Raw genomic sequence first — 22,989 nt, 5'->3', positions numbered from 1 at the left:
CGGGAAGAACCCGTCTCCTTCACTCGTTTCACATCCCCTTCTCCCCACTCCTGCCGGGCACTTTTCTGCTCCTTCCAGCGAACACTTTTTTCCCTGTTTGGCAGCGTCAGCAGCTCCGTGTGCCTTCCCTTACTGCATGCCCCAAATATATCCTTTATTTCATACAATCATAGGACGGTTTGAGTAGGAAGAGACCTTAAAGCTCATCTAATTGCAGCTTCAATTGATTGCAATTCAATACATTAGTAGTACAGATTATAGCCACTATTAACACTGGGTATTTGTCACATGTAAGAAGCATAAGAGCCATGATTAGGAGCAATATGAATTAAGTTCATGATTTTTAAGTTTTTTAACGTATCCATGCAAATTAAGAGCCGAGTGCAGGCAGAGACAGCCAAGAGCAGGCAGAGAGAGAGCCCAGTGCGGGCAGTGCAGTACTGCTCAGCTGAGGCAGGAAGGAGCTTTGACGTCGGGCCAGCCCTGACATCACTCAGCACTTTCAGTTCCTTGGGAAGTGGCAGAACAAAGACCTTACAAAGCCACCATGGCCGAGTCGCAGCCCTCGGCTGAGGATCCGGGCGAGTTCCAGATCTTTGTTGCCACTTTGCACGGTGAACTGTTCACACTGTCGGTGTCTCCACATGTCGCAGTGCAGGAAATCATTGACAAGCTGAATGCGGAGGACCCCGGCCTGAGCCTGAGGTGGCTGTTGTACAGTGACAAGGTGCTGGAGGGCAAGAAGACCCTGCACGACTATGGAATCACCTCCAAACCATCTGTGCACCGTGGGTCAAAGGGTAAGTGCAGTGTGGCCGGGGGAGGCTCTGTCCGGAGGTGGAGAGGGGCTGTGGGTGTGGATCTGGTGTCTCCCCAGCAGGGACCCTGGCCAGGAGCACAGGTGGGAGGGAAGGGGCAAGGTGGCTGTGGCCATGTGCGCACCAGGGAGCTGCTTCACTGGGAGGAAGACGAGGGCCCAGAATGCCATGTGCGGGGAGATGGCAGGAGGGAGAGGAAGGACTCTGCTCATGGAAGTTGACCAAGATATGTGCTCTCTGCATGTCAACAGGAAGGGGTGGAGAGGGGACCGCTGGGAGTACGTTTACAGCCCCGCGGGGGCAGCTGGTGAGGATTCCTGTAGGAATCAAACTGGTGGGAAGAGGCTTCATAGCAAAGGTGTGAAGAAGAGGGAGAAGATGGGCAGAGATATGGGCATATACTGAAAGTATCCCATCCTCTGCGACCTCCCGGTAGCTGAAGGGGGTGCACAAGAAAGCTGGGGAGGGACTTTTTACAAAGGCATGGAGTGATAGGACGAGGGGAATGGCTTTAAATTGGAGAGGGGCAGATTTAGACTAGATATAAGGAGGACATTCTTCACGAGGGCAGTGAGGCACTGGCACAGGTTGCACAGGGAGGTTGTGGCTGCCCCGTTCCTGGAGGTGTTCAAGGCCAGGTTGGATGGGCCTTGAGCAGCCTGATCCAGTGGGAGGTGTCCCTGCCCATGGATGGGGTGGGTTTGGAATTAGACGACCTTCAAGATGCCTACCAACTCAAACCATTCCATGACTCTATGATACTCCTCTGGATGTCACAAGCTCCTGAGCTCTCTCCTCTACTTTGTGTTCCTGTTGTAGTTCGAGGTGGTGGCGGTGAATTCCAACCTGAACCTGGAGGTAAGGCCATGCCCTGGTCCTCACTGACAACCCGGGCTGGGTGAGCTGCACAGTGGTAAGCACAGGAGATCAGCGCACAGCATGGTGGTGAGCGTGTCTCTGCCACAGCTCATGGAGGAGGATGGGAAGCTGCGCTAGATGTGGGAGGGCGAGGTGATACACGGTAGGGTCAGCGTGGCTAATGGGATCGGGAAGGATGGGCGAAGGCAGCTTGAGGACAGCTTCTTCTCCCAAATTTGAGGCAAAAATGGCAATGTATTCCTCTTGTTCCAGGTATAGACTTAAACTTAGCCCTAGGGCTTCTGGACATCTCTGGCAGCAGCGATGAGGCCAAGAAAACCGCAAAGGTGAGGTCTGACACGATGTGATACCTGAGGCTGCAGTGCCTGAGTGAAGAGCACAGTGGGGCTTGGAAGGGAGGCACGGCTGCAGCACACGGGCTCACAGCCCGCCCTGTGCATGGGGGTACCGCACTGCCCATCACCCCCACAGCGCTATGCCGGGTGGCAGGAGCTGGTGGGTGCTGCCCTTGGACCCAGCAGAGGGACCTCACCCTGCTGGCAGGCCGGGTGGGCACAGCGCCCGCGCCAGCCAGCTTCCTCCCTGCAGGAGCGGGGAGCAGCGCCAGCTCTCCACCCGGTGCTGGGGATGTTGTTCCTGCCTTCAGCAGACCTTCCTCCTGCAGGCACTGCCATCTTCAGAGGAGAAACGCAGCTTGGGAGTGTCTCCTCCCATGGTCCCTAAGCTGGAGACCCATGGCTGGCTGTATGTGGGCTCACCACAGCGGAGAAACTGCTGGGCCTGCCAAGATCGGGTAAGGGCTTTGCCGTCGAGGACAGGTAATGCTTTGCCGTCGAGGACAGGTAGGGGTTTTGCTGGTCCTGACAGGGCACTGTCACGTGTGAAGGAAGTGGCAGCACAGAGAGCCGGGGACTGACCCTGGCTGTCACCTGGAGGGGTTTGTGTCTCTTCCAAATCTGTTATTCACAGCAATTCATCATCCTCTAGAAGAGTCCAGTCCCTTTTGCTACACTAACTCAGCACACACCGCCCCAGTTTTCAGGTTCATGGGAAGACAAATTCCACTTGCTCACATCCCACATCCATTCTGCTAAACATTGCATCTGCCTGTGGCCGCTCTCCTCTCTACTGCTCCACCGCGGCAGAAGGGGAACAGCCCAGGCTTCACTCACAAGAAAGCCAGCAGCCAACACTGCCATGCTCACAAAACAGGGACCTTCCTGTCTGGATGTTCCATTTGCAAATATACCCTCTTGCTTTCCTGGGCACCATGCAGCACCAGCTGAGCCCCTGCTGCTGCTCGCCAGGCTCTGAGCTCCCACTCCAAGCTGCCTCGTGTGCTTCACTGTAAATCCCAGCACCCCATTCAGGCCCAAACTCACCACACTTGTGTTCCAGGATTTTCCAGAAGTGATACCAACAATAACCCAGGAGTCTTCGGAGCACAACCCCGTGTACCGGTAAGAGCTGTTGGGTGAAGCGGGAGCACCCAAAAGCCATGTCACAGGTGGCATGAGCCTGTCATCTCTCCCATGTGCAGAGCTGAGCTCCCTGGTGAAGGTGTCTACCAGTGCTCCATCACAGGCCTCGCCTTTGAGGTGAAGTCGGCAGTGACCATCACCTACAGATACGCCAGCTGGACCACGCACCTGAGCGAGATTGACCAGGGCACACTGATACCCGCCGGACCCCTCTTCCACATAGAGGTGCAGTGTGAGGTCGTGAAGAAAGTGTTTCTCCCACACTTCATCTGCCTCACAGGTACAGCAGCTGCAGGGACCTAGGTCTTCCAAGCCATTATTCCTCAGTCTGTGTCCGCCCCCAGACATCTCCAGCTCCTTGGAGACCTCTCTCCAGTCAAGGACAAATTCTCTCTTCCCTCCAAGGTGCCCTATATTCCCTTGCGTTCCTCTGCTAAAGCCTTCACGAGAAGGAGGCAGCCCGAGAGGGTGCCAGGATGACTAAACAGAACCTCGATGCCTTTGCAGAGTGTGGAGATACCAGACCGTGCCTCATTGCCCATTTTAAATCTGGGAAGATGACCTTGGAGAAACCAACCTTCCTGATCCCTTTCTATGCTGTCCTAAAGAATCCCAGCTTCTCACTGCTTGGGGTGCTCTGGAGGAAGATGCGTTCAAGCTTCCATTCCGTGCCTGTGCACTCCCTGGTGCTGATCTTCCAGCAGCTCAGTGCTGCTAACACGACTCTTCACCTCTACCTCATCCCGAACGACAAATCTGTGAAGCAGGTAAGATGGAGGCAGCTTGGCCAGCTCAAAAGAGGATGACATCTGGGGTGGCTGCAGGAGCAGAGACTGGGTGTTATAAGCAGATGCCTCCCATGTTTTCTGCCTCCAGCCTCTGACTGAGTGAGAATCGTTGAGGTTGGAAGAGCCCTCTGAGATAATCCAGTCCAACCATCACCCCAACCCCACTGTGCCTGCTAAAGCACGTCCCAAAGTGCCCTTTCTACAGGTTTTTGAACCCCTCAGAGATGGAGACTCCACCACTGCCCTGGGAAGCCTCTGCCAGTGCCCGAGAACCCTTTTTGTGAAGGATTTTTTCCCAATATCCTATCTAAATCTGCCCTGGTGTAACTTGGGGCCATCCCCTCTCATCCTATCCCTTGTTACATGGGAGCAGAGCCCAGCACCCACCTCACCCCAGCCTTCTTTCCAGGAGCTGCGGAGAGCAATGAGAACTCCCGTACTCCCCTTCTTCAAACTAAACAGCCCCATGTCCCTCAGCTGCTCTCCATAAGCCCTCTGCCCCAGACCCTTCCCTGGCCTCGTTGTCCTCTGGTTGTGCTCCAGCAGCTCAATATCTTTCTTGTAGCGGTGCCTCCAGGTGCCCTCAGGAATCGCTCTCTATCTTTGGCCGCGTCAGCGTGTCCTCGCACGAGCAAAGCTGTGGCGCAGGTTGCTCTGCAACACGGAGCAGATGTAGGACTTGCTGGGCACGGCCAGGCACAGCAAGAGATGGCTCCATGCAGCCCCTCTCCTGTGGCGTGCAAGCCCTCGCGCTCTGTCACAGAGGGACAGGGCATTACCCTGCCCGTGTTGGTGCCCGTGCCGAGCGGGAGCTGCTCGGCCCCCGAAGGGCAGCGCTGCCTGTGCCGCATGCTCAGCGGGCTGTTCTGACTGGGTCGGTCTTGTCTCTTCTTGACTTCCTGTGTCCGTACCTCTGGGGTTTACTCCTCTCTCAGAAGCGATACTTGATGTTTGCAGGCCATCGAAAAACAAGAAATGGATTGGAAGTCAAAGTTTATTCCCAAGCCTCCCCCACTCATCCCTCTGTTCTTCGGCTGTGTTTACCGGGTGGCCGCAACAAATTCTGTGGAGATAACACCTGACGTAAGTGGGATTAGAAAACAGAAGAAGGCTTTGCCTTCAGCCACATCCTGTGCCCAGAATCTGCCTCACCAGATCTCAGAGCCTGTAGTGCTGAGGGCTGTTCTGGTTACAAGGAGCAAAGGCATTTCATGGTACACATGGAATGGTTTGGGTCGAAGGGACCTCAAAGCCCATCCAGTTCCAATCCCCTGCCATGGGCAGGAACACCTCCTACTGGATCAGGAGCTCAAAGCCCCATCCAACCTGGCTTTGAACACCTCCAGGGATGGGGCAGCCACCACTTCTTGGGGCAACCTGGGCCAGGGCCTCCCCACCCTCACAGCAAAACATTTCTTCATAAGATATCATCTCAATCTCCTGAAGCTGAAAATCATTCCCCCTCATCCTGTCCCTGCACTCCCTGATCCAGAGCCCCTCCACAGCTTTTCTGGAGGCCCTTTCAGTACTGAAAGCGGCTCTAAGATCTCGCCACATCCTTCTCTTCTCCAGGCTGAACAACCTCAGCTTTCTCAGCCTGTGCTTGTGTGGGAGGTGCTTCAGCCCTCTGATCATCTCTGTGGCCTCCTCTGGATTCACTCTAACAGCCCCAGAAGCAGCTCAGAGCACACCCCAAAGGCCCAGTGGGGCCGTGTTTGGTTACAGGATGGTGTATGTGGATTCCCTGCAGCTGTCCATGCTGATGAAGACTCAACTTGCTTCTTCCCTTTGCAGGAACACATAACATTGTGCTACAACAGTCCGAAAGAACAGCAGCAATATGTGGAGATCTACATCAGGAACACGGATAATGACACTGAGCTCTCTCTGAGAAACATACTTAACAACGTCAGGGTCTGGAGGATATTACTGCGATCAGGTGGGAACAGCAGGTCCACCTAGGGGCTCATTCACCGTAGCAAAAGCAGAAGGACATCACCCAAACAGACCTCCTGCATGTTGTGGTCACAGTCATCCGTGCCTCCTGCAGGGAAAGGAACCCCTGTGCATGTATTGGCCACTGAAGGACCTGGAAGGACACTCCAGTGTCAGTAAAGCAGAGCCTCAGATGGAACCTGGAGTTTCAGATGCTGGGGCTTAAGGGAGCACGACAGCTCTGTTGGTGGCTCTCTGCTTCCTTGGCTCCTGCTTGGGTAGAAATGTGACTGCGTGTGCTACTGTGACCACTGTGCGATGCCGAGCAGGGGAGGAGAAGGCCACCATTTCAGTGAAAAGCAACATCAGAAACTACATGTTGCAGCCAGCACGGCTCTTTGGATTTGCTGGCTGCAACACTGGTGTGTGAAACAACAGTGTTCGGCATCGGAGCATGGCCAGGTGGAGCAGAGCCTGCCTTCACCACCTCTCTCTGCTCACAGTGGCATCACAGACGTGGTGCGCAGTGAGCTCGCTGCTGGGAGTCTGCTCTCCTGTGGCCGCGAGAGGCTCTTGCTTACAGCTGTTCTGCTTTGGGGCTTTTGGGAGGGGCTCTTGATCAGGAGCAGAGGCATAGGATGAGGGGGAACGGTTTTGAGCTGAAAGAGGGGAGATTGAGATGAGATCTTAGGCAGAAATGTTCTGTTGTGAGGGTGGGGAAGCCCTGGCCCAGGTCGCCCAGAGCAGTGGTGGCTGCCCCATCCCTGGAGGTGTTCAAGGCCAGGTTGGATGGGGCTTGGAGACCCTGACCCACTGGGAGGTGTCCCTGCCCATGGCAGAGGGTTGGAACTGGATGGGTTTTGAGGTCCCTTCCAGCCCAGCCCATTCCACAATTCTGTGATCCTATGAAAAGGAGGAAGATGGGAACAAGGCCATGCAAGGACACAGAGCTTCTATGACTTCAGTGACAGCACGTTCAGTGACAGCACGTTCAGTGATCTCTCTCTCCTTTCTCCTTCAGGTGATATAAAGCTTCCTCCCCCGGACTGCCACACTCCATCAGGTCAGTACTTTGTTTCAGACCTCATTGCTCTCTGCAGCTCCTGGAAAGGAGGCTGTGGTGAGGTGGGTGTTGAGCTCTTCTCCCAAGTAACAAGGGATGGGGTGAGAGGAAATGGCCTCACATTGTTCCAGGGCAGGTTGAGATTGGATATTAGAAACAATTTGTTTCCTGACAGAGTGGTGAAGCCCTGACAGAGGTTGCCCAGGGCGGTGGTGGAGTCTCCATCCCTGGAGGTGTTCAAGGCCAGGTTGGATGGTGCTTTGATCACCCTGATCTAGGGGGAGGTGTCCCTGCTCATGGCAGAGGGGTGGACTGGGAGATTTTTAAGGTCCCTTCCAACTCAAACCACTCTGTGTCTTCACAAACTGCTTGCTGAGACCAGAGCGAGCTGGGCTCTGAGTCAGCAGCTCCTCACCTTGCAGGCGGGTGCAGGACAGCAGCTTCACACCCAGGCACTGCGGGAATCCCAGCGGGAACAGGTGCCACAGCTGATGGGGGCTGCCACTGACCTGACCTCCCCCAACTCTCCCTTCCCATTCCCACCCCCTTCCCTGCCCGGCTTCCGATGCTCCCATCCTTTCTGGTGGAGGATGGAGATGCGTGGCTGTGGGAGAGGGTGCACAGCCGTGGTGTCGCTGGCTCAGGGAGCCACGTACCGTGGTGCGGACTCCCCTGCGGCTGTCTGGCCTCGTGCAGCACAGTGACGTGCACTTGGTGTCCGCTAGGATCGGCCTTTGTGAAGAAGAACAAGACGGAGCTTTGCTCCAGGATGGTGCAGGTTCCCTCCATTCTGCTACACCTACGGGATGTAAACGTCATTAACAACGACGAAGAAGAGGAGGTGCTCAGCCAAGATACGAGCCAAAAGAAGAACCGAGTCTTGCTAGAGCTACTGGAGAGGAAAGGCGCGGAGGCCCAGGAACAGCTCTACCAGATCCTCCGGAATAAAGACCCGTACCTCATCGCAGACCTGGAGAAGTCCAGCTAGGCCTGGGAGAGCAGGTTGCATCTGCTCCCACTGCTCAGCGTGTGTTGGGCTCCAGTGAGCTCCAACTGCCTGGTTTGGCCTCCCTGCCCCAGGTTGGAAATGAAAACTAAAGCAGCTTTAATGAAACAATAATCTGAAAAAAGAAACCACTGCAAGTACACAAAACCAATTCAAACTGTGCTTTGTGACCAAACATCTCCACTGACAGAAAGTCCCGACTGGGCTCAGCGTCAGGCAGGAGCTCGACACGTGAACTGCACTTGGGAACACGTGGGTGGGTTTAGGGCGGGCAGACAGATGAGGTCCTCCTGAACATCACCTGTCAAAGAAACAGGGGTGATCCTTGTGATCCCTCAGCTTTTATCCCAAGTGTGATGTGTATGGCATGGAATACTTCCAGGATCAGGTTTGGGGCACGTGTCCTGTCTGCCCCTCCCTGCAGGTGCCACCGCGTTGCCACCAGCTCTAGGGTGGTCTTGATTTCCACAGGAATAGGGCTGAGCACTGGCCTCTCACTGGAGTGTTCCTGGAGAGAACTATCGGGCTCACCACCTCCAGGGTCAGGCACTGCCTGATATACGCCTTGGTGACTTCCAGAAGCCAAAGTCACTCAGAAGAGGCTTAACTGGAAAACCAGAGGATACCTTTTATCTCAGCGCAGAATGAAAGAGCTGAACCTCCTGGCAGAGCTGTGGGTGTCCAGCCCGGGAGAGCAGCCGCTCCTGCTCCATCGCTCCGCTGACAGGAGCCATGGAAGGGCCGTCGGGTTCACTGGCATAGGAATCCTGACCTTCCAAAGCCTCTCCTGCCTTTTTGTATTTTCTCATTAAATATTTTCTAAGCTATTTCTCCGCACCGTCTCTCGCTCTGTCCCGTGTGAGTGCGTTTTGCGGGGACCGAGGGCCGCACCTGCTGAGCCCGCGGGTCAGGGCAGTTGGGGGCACCAGCGGGAAGGATTGGGGTCCCGGGGCAACCCCCGGAGGGACTGGGATCCCGGTGCAGCTCCCGGAGGGCTCGGGGCTCTTTAAGCTGCAGCCACGGGGCGGGAATGGTGCCCCAAGGCCCCGGGCGAGGGGCTCCTGCAGCGGGGTCGGGTGCGGCCCCTCCCCAGCGGGGGCTGCGGGCGCTCCAAGCCCGGTCCCAGCTCCGGGCGAGGGCGGAGAGGGCGGAGGAGCCGCGGGCGGGACGAGGGGGCGGAGGAGCCCCGGCTCCGCCTCTCCGAGCCCGGCGGCCTCCCCGACCGCACCCCGGGAAGCGCCTCCGCCCCTCATGGGCAGCGCCGGGGGCGGAGCGCGCGCAGCACGGAAAGAGGCGGGGCCGCGCTCTGATTGGTGCTTGAGAAGGCGGGGCGAGAGGAAGCTCCGCTCCCATTGGTGGAGGCGAAGGCGGGGCCAAAGTGAGCTCCGCGCCCTTATTGGTGGAGTCTTCCGATAGGGCGGTGATGCTGCTCTCTGATTGGTGCTCGCGGGGGCGGGGAGAGAAGAAGCTCTGTCCCCATAGGTTGGTGCTCTTCGCGCGGCAAGAGGGCCGCGCTCTGATTGGCGCACACGAGGCGGGACCTTGTGCAGGCAGTGCAGTACTGCTCAGCTGAGGCCGGAAGGAGCTTTGACATCGGGCCAGCCCTGACATCCCTCAGCACTTTCAGTTTCTCGGGAAGTGACAGAACAAAGACCTTACGAAGCCATCACGGGTGGTTTACGAAGCCACCATGGCCGAGCAGCAGCCCTCGGCTGAGGATCCGGGCGAGTTCCAGATCTTTGTTGCCACTTTGTTCGGCGAACTGTTCACACTGTCGGTGTCTCCACATGAAACCGTGCAGGAAATCCTTGACAAGCTGAATGCCCAGGACTCCAGGTTAAGACTGAGGTGGCTGTTGTACAATGACAAGGTGCTGGAGGGCGGGAAGACCCTGCACGACTATGGAATCCCCTCCAAACCATCTGTGCACCGTGGGTCAAAGGGTAAGTGCAGTGTGGCCGGGGGAGGCTCTGTCCGGAGGTGGAGAGGGGCTGTGGGTGTGGATCTGGTGTCTCCCCAGCAGGGACCCTGGCCAGGAGCACAGGTGGGAGGGAAGGGGCAAGGTGGCTGTGGCCATGTGCGCACCAGGGAGCTGCTTCACTGGGAGGAAGACGAGGGCCCGGAATGCCATGTGCGGGGAGATGGCAGGAGGGAGAGGAAGGACTCTGCTCATGGAAGTTGAGCAAGAAATCTGCTCTCTGCATGTCAACAGGAAGGGGTGGAGAGGGGACCGCTGGGAGTACGTTTGCAGCCCCGCGGGGGCAGCTGGTGAGGATTCCTGTAGGAATCAAACTGGTGGGAAGAGGCTTCATAGCAAAGGTGTGAAGAAGAGGGAGAAGATGGGCAGAGATATGGGCATATACCGAAAGTATCCCATCCTCTGCGACCTCCCGGTAGCTGAAGGGGGTGCACAAGAAAGCTGGGGAGGGACTTTTTACAAAGGCATGGAGTGATAGGACGAGTGGGAGTGGCTTTAAATTGGAGAGGGGCAGATTTAGACTAGATATAAGGAGGACATTCTTCACGAGGGCAGTGAGGCACTGGCACAGGTTGCACAGGGAGGTTGTGGCTGCCCCGTTCCTGGAGGTGTTCAAGGCCAGGTTGGATGGGCCTTGAGCAGCCTGATCCAGTGGGAGGTGTCCCTGCCCATGGAAGGGGTGGGTTTGGAATTAGATGACCTTTAAGATGCCTACCAACTCAAACCATTCCATGATTCTATGACACTCCTCTGGATGTCACATGGCTCCTGAGCTCTCTCCTCTGCTTTGTGTTCCTGTTGTAGTTCGACGTGCTGTCAGTGAATACCAATATAAACCTGGAGGTAAGGCCATGCCCTGGTCCTCACTGACAACCTGGGCTGGGGGAGCTGCACAGTGGTGAGCACAGGAGCTCAGCTCACAGCATGGTGGTGAGCGTGTCTCTGCCACAGCTCATGGAGGAGGATGGGAAGCTGCGCTCGATGTGGGAGGGCGAGGTGATACACGGTAGGGTCAGCGTGGCTAATGGGATCGGGAAGGATGGGCGAAGGCAGCTTGAGGACAGCTTCTTCTCCCAAATTTGAGGCAAAAATGGCAATGTATTCCTCTTGTTCCAGGTATAGACTTACGCTTAGCCCTATGGTGTCTGGATGTCTCTGGCAGCACCAGTGAGGTCTGGAAAATTGCAGAGGTGAGGTCTGACAGGACGTGATACCTGAGGCTGCAGTGCCTGAGTGAAGAGCACAGTGGGGATTGGAGGGGAGGCACAGCTGCAGCACACGGGCTCACAGCCCGCCCTGTGCATGGGGGTACCGCACTGCCCATCACCACCACAGTGCTATGCCGGGTGGCAGGAGCTGGTGGGTGCTGCCCTTGGACCGAGCAGAGGGACCTCACCCTGCTGGCAGGCCGGGTGTGCACAGCACCCGCGCCAGCCATCTTCCTCCCTGCAGGAGCGGGGAGCAGCGCCAGCTCTCCACGTGGTGCTGGGGGTGTTGTTCCTGCCTTCAGCAGACCTTCCTCCTGCAGGCACTGTCATCTTCAGAGGAGACACGCGTCTCGGGAGTGTCTCCTCCCATACTCCATGCGCTGAAGAACTCTGGCTTTCTGTGTGTGGGCTTACCACAGCAGAGAAACTGCTGGGCCTGCCAAGATCAGGTAAGGGCTTTGCTGTCGAGGACAGGTAAGGGTTTTGCTGGTCCTGACAGGGCACTGCCACGTGTGAAGGAAGTGGCAGCACAGAGAGCCTGGGACTGACCCTGGCTGTCACCTGGAGGGGTTTGTGTCTCTTCCAAATCTGTTATTCACAGCAATTCATCATCCTCTAGAAGAGTCCAGTCCCTTTTGCTACACTAACTCAGCACACACTGCCCCAGTTTTCAGGTTCATGGGAAGACAAATTCCACTTGCTCACATCCCACATTCATTCTGCTAAACATTGCATCTGCCTTTGGCCGCTCTCCTCTCTGCTGCTCCACCGCGGCAGAAGGGGAACAGCCCAGGCTTCACTCACAAGAAAGCCAGCAGCCAACACTGCCATGCTCACGAAACAGGAACCTTCCTGTCTGGATGTTTCATTTGCAAAAGATACCCTCGTGCCTTCCTGGGCACCATGCAGCACCAGCTGAGCCCCTGCTGCTGCTCGCCAGGCTCTGAGCTCCCACTCCAAGCTGCCTCGTGTGCTTCACTGTAAATCCCAGCACCCCATTCAGGCCCAAACTCACCACACTTGTGTTCCAGGATTTTCCAGAAGTGATACCAACAATAACCCAGGAGTCTTCGGAGCACAACCCCGTGTACCGGTAAGAGCTGTTGGGTGAAGCGGGAGCACCCAAAAGCCGTGTCACAGGTGGCATGAGCCTGTCATCTCTCCCATGTGCAGAGCTGAGCTCCCTGGTGAAGGTGTCTACCAGTGCTCCATCACAGGCCTCGCCTTTGAGGTGAAGTCAGCAGTGACCATCACCTACAGTTATGCCAGCTGGACCACGCACCTGAGCGAGGTTGACCAGGGCACACTGATGCCCGCCGGACCCCTCTTCCATATAGAGGTGCAGCGTGGGGTCGTGAAGAAAGTGTTTCTCCCACACTTCATCTGCCTCACAGGTACAGCAGCTGCAGGGACCTAGGTCTTCCAAGCCATTATTCCTCAGTCTGTGTCCCCCCCGGACATCTCCAGCTCCTTGGAGACCTCTCTCCAGTCAAGGACAAATTCTCTCTTCCCTCCAAGGTGCCCTGTATTCCCTTGCATTCCTCTGCTAAAGCCTTCACGAGAAGGAGGCAGCCCGAGAGGGTGCCAGGATGACTAAACAGAACCTCGATGCCTTTGCTGTCTCTTGCAGAATGTACAGATACCGGACCGTGCCTCATTGCCCATTTTAAATCTGGGAAGATGACCTTGGAGAAACCAACCTTGCTGATCCCTTTCTATGCTGTCCTAGAGAATCCCAGCTTCTCACTGCTTGGGGTGCTCTGGAGGACGGTGTTTTCAAGCTCCAGTTCTGTGCCTGTGCACTCCCTGGTGCTGATCTTCCAGCAGCTCAGTGCTGCAAACACGACTCTTCACCTCTACCTCATCCCAGACGACAAATCTGTGAAGCAGGTAAGATGGAGGCAGCTTGGCCAGCTCAAAAGAGGATGACATCTGGGGTGGCTGCAGGAGCAGAGACTGGGTGTTATAAGCAGATGCCTCCCATGTTTTCTGCCTCCAGCCTCTGACTGAGTGAGAATTGTTGAGGTTGGAAGAGCCCTCTGAGATAATCCAGTCCAACCATCACCCCAACCCTACTGTGCCTGCTAAACCATGTCCCAAAGTGCCACGTCTACACGTTTTTAAACCCCCCCAGGCATGGAGACTCCACCACTGCCCTGGGAAGCCTCTGCCAGTGCCCAAGAACCCTTTTTGTGAAGGATTTTTTCCTAATATCCTATCTAAATCTGCCCTGGTGTAACTTGGTGTAACTTCAAACTAAACAGCCCCGTGTCCCTCAGCTGCTCTCCATAAGCCCTCTGCCCCAGACCCTTCCCTGGCCTCATTGTCCTCTGGTTGTGCTCCAGCAGCTCAATATCTTTCTTGTAGCGGTGCCTCCAGGTGCCCTCAGGAATCGCTCTCTATCTTTGGCCGCGTCAGCGTGTCCTCGCACGAGCAAAGCTGTGGCGCAGGTTGCTCTGCAACGCGGAGCAGATGTAGGACTTGCTGGGCACGGCCAGGCACAGCAAGAGATGGCTCCATGCAGCCCCTCTCCTGTGGTGTGCAAGCCCTCGCGCTCTGTCACAGAGGGACAGGGCATTACCCTGCCCGTGTTGGTGCCCGTGCCGAGTGGGAGCTGCTCGGCCCCCGAAGGGCAGCTCTGCCTGTGCCGCATGCTCAGCGGGCTCTTCTGACTGGGTCGGTCTTGTCTCTTCTTGACTTCCTGTGTCCGTACCTCTGGGGTTTACTCCTCTCTCAGAAGCGATGCTTGATGTTTGCAGGCCATCGAAAAACAAGAAATGGATTGGAAGTCAAAGTTTATTCCCAAGCCTCCCCCATTCGTCCCTCTGTACTTCGGCTGTGTTTACCGGGTGGCCGGCACAAATTCCGTGGAGATAACACCTGATGTAAGTGGGATTAGAAAACAGAAGAAGGCTTTGCCTTCAGCCACATCCTGTGCCCAGAATCTGCCTCACCAGATCTCAGAGCCTGTAGTGCTGGGGGCTGTTCTGGTTACAAGGAGCAAAGGCATTTCATGGTACACATGGAATGGTTTGGGTCGAAAGGACCTCAAAGCCCATCCAGTTCCAATCCCCTGCCATGGGCAGGGACAGGACACCTCCTACTGGATCAGGAGCTCAAAGCCCCATCCAACCTGGCCTTGAACACCTCCAGGGATGGGGCAGCCACCACTTCTTGGGGCAACCTGTGCCAGGGCCTCCCCACCCTCACAGCAAAACATTTCTTCATAAGATCTCATCTCAATCTCCCCTCCCGAAGCTGAAAATCATTCCCCCTCATCCTGTGCCTGCACTCCCTGATCCAGAGCCCCTCCACAGCTTTTCTGGAGGCCCTTTCAGTACTGAAAGCGGCTCTAAGATCTCGCCACAGCCTTCTTTTCTTCAGGCTGAACAACCTCAGCTTTCTCAGCCTGTGCTTGTGTGGGAGGTGCTTCAGCCCTCTGATCATCTCTGTGGCCTCCTCTGGATTCACTCTTAACAGCCCCAGAAGCAGCTCAGAGCACACCCCAAAGGCCCAGTAGGGCCGTGTTTGGTTACAGGATAGTGTGTGTGGATTCCCTGCAGCTGTCCATGCTGACAAAGACTCAACTTGCTTCTTCCCTTCGCAGGAACACATGCCATTCTTCTACAACAGCCCACAGAAGCAGCAGCTCTTTGTGGAGATCTACATCAGGAACACGGATAATGACACTGAGCTCTCTCTGAGAAACACACGTGACCACGTCAGGGTCTGGAAGACGTTACTGCGATCAGGTGGGAACAGCAGGTCCACCTAGGGGCTCATTCACTGTAGAAAAAGCAGAAGGACATCACCCAAACAGACCTCCTGCATGTTGTGGTCACAGTCATCCGTGCCTCCTGCAGGAAAAGGAATCCCTGTGTGTGCTATCGGCCACTGAAGGACCTGGAAGGACACTCCAGTGTCAGTAAAGCAGAGCCTCAGATGGAACCTGGAGTTTCAGATGCTGGGGCTTAAGGGAGCACGACAGCACTGTTGGTGGCTCTCTGCTTCCTTGGCTCCTGCTTGGGTAGAAATGTGACTGCATGCGCACCTCATCCCTGGAGGTGTTCAAGGCCAGGTTGGATGGGGCTTGGAGCCCCTGATCCAGTGGGGGGTGTCCCTGCCCATGGCAGAGGGTTGGAACTGGATGGGTTTTGAGGTCCCTTCCAGCCCAGACCATTCCACAATTCTGTGATCCTATGAAAAGGAGGAAGATGGGAACAAGGCCATGCAAGGACACAATGCTTCTATGATTTCAGTGACAGCACGTTCAGTGATCTCTCTCTCCTTTCTCCTTCAGGTGATATAAAGCTTCCTCCCCCGGACTGCCACACTCCATCAGGTCAGTACTTTGTTCCAGACCTCATTGCTCTCTGCAGCTTCTGGAAAGGAGGTTGTGGTGAGGTGGGTGTTGGGCGCTTCTCCCAAGTAACAAGTGATGGGGTGAGAGGAAATGGCCTCACATTGTTCCAGGGCAGGTTGAGATTGGATATTCGAAACAATTTGTTTCCTGACAGAGTGGTGAAGCCCTGACAGAGGTTGCCCAGGGCGGTGGTGGAGTCTCCATCCCTGGAGGTGTTCAAGGCCAGGTTGGATGGCGCTTTGATCACCCTGATCTAGGGGGAGGTGTCCCTGCTCATGGCAGAGGGGTGGACTGGGAATCTTTAAGGTCCCTTCCAACTCAAACCACTCTGTGTCTTCACAAACTGCTTGCTGAGACCAGAGCGAGCTGGGCTCTGAGTCAGCAGCTCCTCCTCACCTTGCAGGCGGGTGCAGGACAGCAGCTTCACACCCAGGCACTGCGGGAATCCCAGCGGGAACAGGTGCCACAGCTGATGGGGGCTGCCACTGACCTGACCTCCCCCAACTCTCCCTTCCCATTCCCACCCCCTTCCCTGCCCGGCTTCCGATGCTCCCATCCTTTCTGGTGGAGGATGGAGATGCGTGGCTGTGGGACAGGGTGCACAGCCGTGGTGTCGCTGGCTCAGGGAGCCACGTACCGTGGTGCGGACTCCCCTGCGGCTGTCTGGCCTCGTGCAGCACAGTGACGTGCACTTGGTGTCCGCTAGGATCGGCCTTTGTGAAGAAGAACAAGACGGAGCTTTGCTCCAGGATGGTGCAGGTTCCCTCCATTCTGCTACACCTACGGGATGTAAACGTCATTAACAACGACGAAGAAGAGGAGGTGCTCAGCCAAGATACGAGTCAAAAGAAGAACCGAGTCTTGCTAGAGCTACTGGAGAGGAAAGGCGCGGAGGCCCAGGAACAGCTCTACCAGATCCTCCGGAATAAAGACCCGTACCTCATCGCAGACCTGGAGAAGTCCAGCTAGGCCTGGGAGAGCAGGTTGCATCTGCTCCCACTGCTCAGCGTGTGTTGGGCTCCAGTGAGCTCCAACTGCCTGGTTTGGCATCCCTGCCCCAGGTTGGAAATGAAAACTAAAGCAGCTTTAATGAAACAATAATCTGAAAAAAGAAACCACTGCAAGTACACAAAACCAATTCAAACTGCGCCTTGTGACCAAACATCTCCACTGACAGAAAGTCCCGACTGGGCTCAGCGTCAGGCAGGAGCTCGACACGTGAACTGGGCTCAAGAACTGGGCTCGGGAACACGTGGATGGGTTCAGGGCGGGCAGACAGATGAGGGCCTCCCTGAACATCACCTGTCAAAGAAACGGGGGTGATCCTTGTGATCCCTAAGCTTTTATCCCAAGTATGACGTGTATGGCATGGAATACTTCCAGGATCAGGTTTGGGGCACGTGTCCTGTCTGCCCCTCCCTGCAGGTGCCACCGCATTGCCACCAGCTCTAGGGTGGTCTTGATTTCCACAGGAATAGGGCTGAGCACTGGCCTCTCACTGCAGTGTTCCTGGAGAGAACTATCGGGCTCACCACCTCCAGGGTCAGGCACTGCCTGATATACGCCTTGGTGACTTCCAGAAGCCAAAGTCACTCAGAAGAGGCTTAGCTGGAAAATCAGAGGACGTCTTTTATCTCAGCGCAGAATGAAAGAGCTGAACCTCCTGGCAGAGCTGTGGGTGTCCAGCCCGGGAGAGCCACCACTCCTGCTCCATCGCTCCGCTGACAGGAGCCATGGAAGGGCCGTCGGGTTCACTGTCATAGGAATTGCCTTTTTGTATTTTCATATTAAATATTTTCTGAGCTATTTCTCTGCACCGTCTCTGGCTCTGTCCCGTGTGAGTGCGTTTTGCGGGGACCAAGGGCCGCACCTGCTGAGCCCGCGGGTCAGGGCAGTTGGGGGCACCAGCGGGAAGGATTGGGGTCCCGGGGCAACCCCCGGAGGGACTGGGATCCCGGTGCAGCTCCCGGAGGGCTCGGGGCTCTTTAAGCTGCAGCCACGGGGCGGGAATGGTGCCCCAAGGCCCCGGGCGAGCGGCTCCTGTGAGACCTCACCTGGAGCCCTGTGTCCAGTTCTGGAGTCCTCAGCACAGGAAGGACATGGAGCTGTTGGAGCGAGTCCAGAGGAAGACATGGAGATGATCCAAGAGCGGGAGCACCTCCCATACGAGGCTGAGAGGATTGGTGTTGTTCAGCCTGGAGAAGGCTCAGGGAGACATCAGAGCAGCTTCCAGTCCGAAAACCTTCCCCTGGGCCAGGCTTGGCAGGCTCTGCTCGGGTCTCACCTCAGTCCAAGGAGGCGCAGTGGGTAGGGTGCCTCATCCCAGCTCAGCTCTGCTCCTCTCAGCATGCCATGGCTCACCCCACAGCATCACTGCAGCCCCTCATCCTGGCACCGAGGACGGCATCACATCCCCCTGGGAGCCCCTTACCCAGCAGCAGAGCCCTCACCTTTCTATGCACCAGACCGTGAGGGCTCCTGGTGCCACGGGGCCAGAGCGAGACTTGAGGCACAGAATCACAGAACACCCTGAGCTGGAAGTGACCCACAAGGATTGTGACTCCAACTCCTGTCCCTGCACAGGACAACCCCAACCTTCACACCATGGGGCTGAGGGCACTGGCCAAAGGCTTCTGCAATATTTCCAGGCTTGGTGCTGTGACTGCTTCCCTGAGAGCTGTTCCAGTGCTCCACCATCCTCTGGGGAAGAACCTGCTCCTAATGCCCAATCTAACACTCCTAATGTCCAACCTAACCCTCCCCTGGCATCTTCCTGCCACAGCCCCTGCTGCCCCCTCCCCACAATGACCCCTGCCTTCTACAATCCCTTTCTTTATTCAAATTCAACATTAAAAAACCACATGGGGCCAGCGTGGATGTGTGGAGCACAGCTCCAGCCCCGGATCCCCCAGGGTTCCCCCCAAGCCCTGGCACAACACCTGCATTCCCTCCCTCACCACGGGAGGGGGATACATCTTCTCCTGGGGTCCAGCCCACGGCCAAGAGTGTCCCTGGCTCATCCGCTGTGGATGTGAGAGCGTGGTCCTGGTGCCCCAACCAGCACGGGTACCGGCAGGAGCAGCAGCCCATCACCTCATGGCCGGAGCTGGAGGTTGGTGGACAGCAGCCACTCGATGGTTTCCAGCAGGTAGTCCATGCTGTAGTGCTGGGCGATGTTCTGGAAGATGTTAATGTGCTCCATGAAGGCCTGCAGAGAAGGGACGGAAAGAAGCAACCTGATCCAGTGGGACATGTCCCTACCCATGGCAGGGGCTTGAACTAGATGGGATTTAAGATTCCTTCCAAGCCAAACCATTCCATGATGGTAGTAGAGGGTCTCTGGGTGGGGTCATCGGGCAGGGATGGTGGGGCAGAGGGCAGCACAGCAGGTCCAAGGAGACAAGCAGTTAGACAAGGGGCAGAGGAGGAAGAGGACAGTGTAGGGCTCCTTGCTGTTCCTCTTAGGAGCTGCTGGCTTGGGGCTGGGTGAGGCAGGGGGGAACAGGTGTACCTGGGAGGAGATGGTCAGGGTGAAGTCTCCAGCGCAGCTGCAGTACACAGGCATATGCGTGTCCTTCACGCCGTGACACTTCTTGCACACCTGGAGGCCAAGGAGTTTTAGGAGGGTCAGGAGCAGAGGCCAAGACCCTCCGCCAGAGGCAGAGTGAATGCGTCAGCCTCAGCCCGCCAGGAACGTGGGAAGAAGCGGGGAGCCCCTGCACTCACCAGGTCCTGCAGCACAAAGGCCATCAGCTTCTTCTGCAGAGCTTCCACCAGCAAGGTTTCAATGGCACTGGAGTCGTATGGTGCCTGGCAGTTGGAGCAGACCCAGCTGGGCAGCACCGACCCATCCTAGGGGCAAAGAGCAGGGAGGTAAGCACCAAGAGTCCCAAGAACAGGGATGCTGAACAGATTCTAGAGAGGATGGAGCATCAGCCCAAGCCAAGGGATGCTCACACCGGTCACAAGCAGCTGGAAAAGGAGGTAAACAGCAAAGATGTTGAGAGAGAGGGTGGCCAGTGGGATTGAGCAGCCTCCAGCATCGCCACACTGGGGTTTTGGTGGCCCCAAGACAGAGACTGCACCTGGGAGAGGGCAGGGTCCTTGCACAGGTCTAGGTCCCTGCAGAAGTTGCAGTTCCTGCAGATGACTTCAGGGAGCACGTAGGAGCGGCAAGGGTCCCGAAACTGGGCTTCTTCTGAGAACTCGCCCACCTCGATGAGGCGCAGCAGGTCTCGGCGCAATTTGTTCACCTGGTTCGTGACATTGGCATCCAAGGAGAGGACCTACAAGAACACAGAGTGAGGTGAGCAGAGGAGTGTCCTCACCAGGGCAGCTCAAATTCTCGTGACCTCATATGGATGCAGGGCAAGACGAAATAGTCCTAAGTCACTCCTGGAGGAACGCTGTGACAAATCTGAGCCATGGACAAGGATGAGAATTTAAGCCATGATCACCGACTTTCAGAAAAGGGGACAGTCCCACCCCACTAACCTTGCAAACATATTTGATGAATTCCAGAGCCGGATTGTTGAGCGGCAAGTAGGAGCCAGGCAGCACCGGGAATAGGTCTGAAGGCTCAGTGGCATTACGAGACCCAGCCATCTTCTTCTGGATCTTCTGAGTGATGGTGAAGAAGCTCTGGGTGAGCTCATTGGCCACATAATCCTGTGAGAAGGTGATCATGCCTAGAGAGATGGAATAGAAAGCACCCAAACCGTACAGTAGCATTTGAGGAGAGCAAGGTGGGTGGCTCCCTGCCTGCACTAGGGCTGCCCCACAGCTCAGCACTCACCAGGCATGGCTCCCATCTCCCCCAGTGCCTCCTGGGACACCTGGCTGGTGCTCCTCCTCTTGACAGGGGTGCTTCCAGGAGCGTTGCGCCGCAGCTCCTCCTTCATGCTGTGGTACACGGCCACAATGTAGGCTGGGGAGACACAAGGACGGCTCCAGTTGCACCAGCATCTGCCCCACTGCAGGCGCTCCCTGGCTCTAGGGAGGCCCAAGAGACCCTGCCTCCTCCCTGGGACAGCTCACCAGACACGATCATCAGGAAGTAGCTCTGGCAGGAGGCAGCCTGGGGCAGGAACTGCACGATGTTCCAGTTGTTCTCCAGCAGCTCCTCCACGTTTGGCTCCCCTTCCTCCTCGTCTTCTTTCCCCGCTGCCTCCTCCTCCTCCTCTTCCTCGCTGTCCTCTTCCTCTACCATCTGCCTATTGCTGATGTCCTGGAGGAGACAGGGATACCGCAGTGGCTCCTCATGCCCAGCCAAAGTTTCCCCACTTCTCTCAACCCCCAGCACACTGCTCCTGGGGGAACGAGCGCTCCCCACCTCTTACCTCCCCATAGTGGATGCGAGAATCCACTTTTCCCTTGATACCTCCATAATTTGCTGGATCCATCCAGAGCAGGAACTCCCAGCAGTGGGAGAAGGAGATGGTCAGAGAGTGGAAGATCTCCTTGGAGTGGATGCTGGAAGGAAGAGGCTGCACTCACCCACAGAACTGGCACTATCCCTAATTCAGGGCCTTCTCCTCGGGCCACTGTGGGGAGAAGGTGATGCTGGCAAGAAGACAGAAGGTTCCCCTGTCTCATACATCTACTGGTGGGGTCCCCAGAAGAAATCATGGACAAGGAGTCTCGGCTCCATACGCTTGTGTTGAGGTGCCTGTACAGTGGCTGAGACGCTGAGGGCCAACCAGAGAATGAGATGCTGGGCACCTCAGATTCTCCTGAAGGTCTCTTCTAGATTGAATCCTATGAGTATTCTTGGAATATTACTGACAGAGGAGAGCTAAGGGACAGATCCCTAGGCCAGACAGGGCAGCAAGAGAACCGAGTAGTCTTGTCCCTTCAGAAGCTTTACAAAATAAAAGCAATTCAGAGCCGAGGCCCCATCAAAAGGCAGAAAATCATGGAATGGTTTGGCTTGGAAGGGACTTTAAAGCCCACCTAGTTCCACCCCACTGCCACAGACAGGGACATCTCCCAATAGATCCAGTTGCTCCAAGCCCCATCCAGCCCGGTCTTGAACCCCTCCAGGGATGGGGCAGCCACCACCTCTCTGGGCAACCTGGGCCAGGGCCTCCCCACCCTCACAGCAAAACATTTCTTCCTAAGAGCTCATGTCAATCTCACCTCTTTCAGCTCAAAACCATTCCTCCTCATCCTATCTCTGCACTCCCTGATCCAGAGCCCCTCCCCAGCTTTCCTGGAGCCCCTTTCAGTACTGGAGGCTGTTCCAAGATCTGCCCACAACTTTCTCTTCTCCAGACTGAACAACCCCAACTCTCCCAGCCTGTCCTCTTACAGGAGGTGCTCCAGCCTTCGGATCACCTCCGTGGCCTCCTCTGGACTCGCCCCAACAGCTCCATGTCCTTCCTGTGCTGAGGACTCCAGAACTGGACACAGAGCTCCAAGTGAGGTCTCACCAGAGCGGAGCACAGAGTCAGAATCCCCTCCCTGGCCCTGAGCCCTGCGCCTCAGCTCCACCACCCCTGACCACCCCACCTGTTGATGATGTATTCCATGTAGCTGATGGCATCCTCAATGCGCCGCTTCTTGGTGCACAGGATGACCCGGTTGAAGTTGGCGTAAACCACCGAGGAGCCCAGACGCTTGAACTCTGCCACCAGCCTGCAGGGAGGGCAGAGGGGTCAGTGGGCAGGAAGGCAAAGCCTGAGGAGCAGATGCAACCCATGGAGGATGGACTGATCCAGCACAGTTGTGAGTCAGTGTGTCAGTGACGCCGTGCAAAGGAGAGCAAAACAGCAGGGAGAGGCTCAACTCGCTGCCCACCTCTCTGGAGGCTGCAGCAGAGTGACTGGGTACCAAAAGCATCCCAGTCACCAATGCCATGCCTGTCCCTTTCCCTTCCCCACCCGGTGCTCTGCAGGTCTCACTTACTGCAGGAAGAGTTTCTTCATCATGTTGTGGAGCGTGCGGTGCAGGGCTGGGTCGTAGAGCAGGGAGGAAGGAGAGCGGAGCCAGCGGTAAAAGTGAATGACCTGGTTGTCTGCGTAGACGTTGTGGTACTGCGTGATCTCCTTCACCCAGCTCACCACCATGCTCTTCAGGATCCTGCCATGGAGCAGAGAGACCAGCATCAACCCACCCGCCACCAGTAACACCTTCCCCTTCCAGGAAGGGGTATGCGTGCAGGTAACACTGGAGGATCGAGAGTAGGAACTCTGCCAGAGCAGAGATGTGTGAGCCTCCAGCACACGTGTCACAGCGCAAATATGTGCTTCAATAACCTGGTGGAGCACCAAGAAAGGAGAAACAGGAAAGGATAAAGTCTTCACCAGCATCTCCATGCATCTGCTGGCTGAGCCACCAGGCACTTCCAAGCCCAGGATCTTCAAAAGTCCATTGGAGAAGATGCCTACCCTACCCTTGAGATCTGGATTTATATTTAGAGCACCCCACATGCCCCACTGCTGGCACAAGTCGGTGAAAGGCAGAGAATGA

At 56.3% G+C, this 22,989-nt stretch overlaps 3 protein-coding genes across 10 annotated transcripts in view; 2 read left to right on the top strand and 1 right to left on the bottom strand.

Moving 5' to 3' along the window:
• The first annotated feature begins 498 nt into the window (after nt 1-498).
• LOC128853928 (caspase recruitment domain-containing protein 8-like) lies at nt 499-8,898 on the top strand. 4 transcript variants are annotated; one of them, XM_054082763.1, is made up of 12 exons: nt 501-800; nt 1,638-1,676; nt 1,950-2,023; nt 2,362-2,490; nt 3,096-3,157; nt 3,238-3,458; nt 3,686-3,945; nt 4,924-5,049; nt 5,761-5,905; nt 6,923-6,964; nt 7,387-7,443; nt 7,690-8,898. In XM_054082763.1, the coding sequence occupies exons 1-12, from the start codon at nt 548-550 to the stop codon at nt 7,950-7,952; spliced, it is 1,671 nt and encodes a 556-aa protein (XP_053938738.1). In that variant the 5' UTR covers nt 501-547; the 3' UTR covers nt 7,953-8,898. The 4 variants fall into 4 exon arrangements, 3 of the variants coding, with proteins under 3 accessions (XP_053938741.1, XP_053938738.1, XP_053938739.1); XR_008452760.1 differs by lacking the exon at nt 7,387-7,443 and having other exon boundaries at nt 499-800; nt 6,923-7,211; nt 7,690-7,789; XM_054082766.1 differs by having other exon boundaries at nt 500-800; nt 7,140-7,832.
• Nucleotides 8,899-9,514: 616 nt separating this feature from the next.
• LOC128853904 (caspase recruitment domain-containing protein 8-like) lies at nt 9,515-17,278 on the top strand. 5 transcript variants are annotated; one of them, XM_054082483.1, is made up of 13 exons: nt 9,517-9,913; nt 10,753-10,791; nt 11,065-11,138; nt 11,477-11,605; nt 12,188-12,249; nt 12,330-12,447; nt 12,551-12,674; nt 12,787-13,046; nt 13,916-14,041; nt 14,764-14,908; nt 15,457-15,498; nt 15,923-15,979; nt 16,226-17,278. In XM_054082483.1, exons 1-13 carry the CDS (start codon nt 9,661-9,663, stop codon nt 16,486-16,488), a joined length of 1,692 nt encoding a protein of 563 aa, XP_053938458.1. In that variant the 5' UTR covers nt 9,517-9,660; the 3' UTR covers nt 16,489-17,278. The 5 variants fall into 5 exon arrangements, with proteins under 5 accessions (XP_053938463.1, XP_053938461.1, XP_053938458.1 ...); XM_054082488.1 differs by lacking the exon at nt 13,916-14,041 and having other exon boundaries at nt 9,515-9,913; XM_054082486.1 differs by lacking the exon at nt 10,753-10,791 and having other exon boundaries at nt 9,516-9,913.
• A 29-nt stretch (nt 17,279-17,307) lies between these two features.
• The window catches only part of POLE (DNA polymerase epsilon, catalytic subunit), a 32,489-nt gene continuing 26,807 nt past the window's right edge, over nt 17,308-22,989 (bottom strand). The window contains exons 40-49 of the mRNA XM_054082685.1: nt 22,426-22,599; nt 22,030-22,155; nt 20,859-20,991; nt 20,557-20,746; nt 20,315-20,446; nt 20,014-20,207; nt 19,605-19,805; nt 19,246-19,371; nt 19,031-19,120; nt 17,308-18,727 (exon numbers count right to left, since the gene is read on the bottom strand). Of these exons, the coding sequence (XP_053938660.1) occupies nt 18,614-18,727; nt 19,031-19,120; nt 19,246-19,371; nt 19,605-19,805; nt 20,014-20,207; nt 20,315-20,446; nt 20,557-20,746; nt 20,859-20,991; nt 22,030-22,155; nt 22,426-22,599 (1,480 nt within the window). The 3' untranslated portion in view covers nt 17,308-18,613. The remainder of the gene's footprint in view (nt 18,728-19,030; nt 19,121-19,245; nt 19,372-19,604; nt 19,806-20,013; nt 20,208-20,314; nt 20,447-20,556; nt 20,747-20,858; nt 20,992-22,029; nt 22,156-22,425; nt 22,600-22,989) is intronic.

Source organism: Cuculus canorus, chromosome 17, assembly GCF_017976375.1.
Source record: "Cuculus canorus isolate bCucCan1 chromosome 17, bCucCan1.pri, whole genome shotgun sequence".
Taxonomy (NCBI): domain Eukaryota; kingdom Metazoa; phylum Chordata; class Aves; order Cuculiformes; family Cuculidae; genus Cuculus; species Cuculus canorus.
Note: the sequence above shows the minus strand (reverse complement) of the source record. Positions and strands in the feature narration are given on the sequence as shown.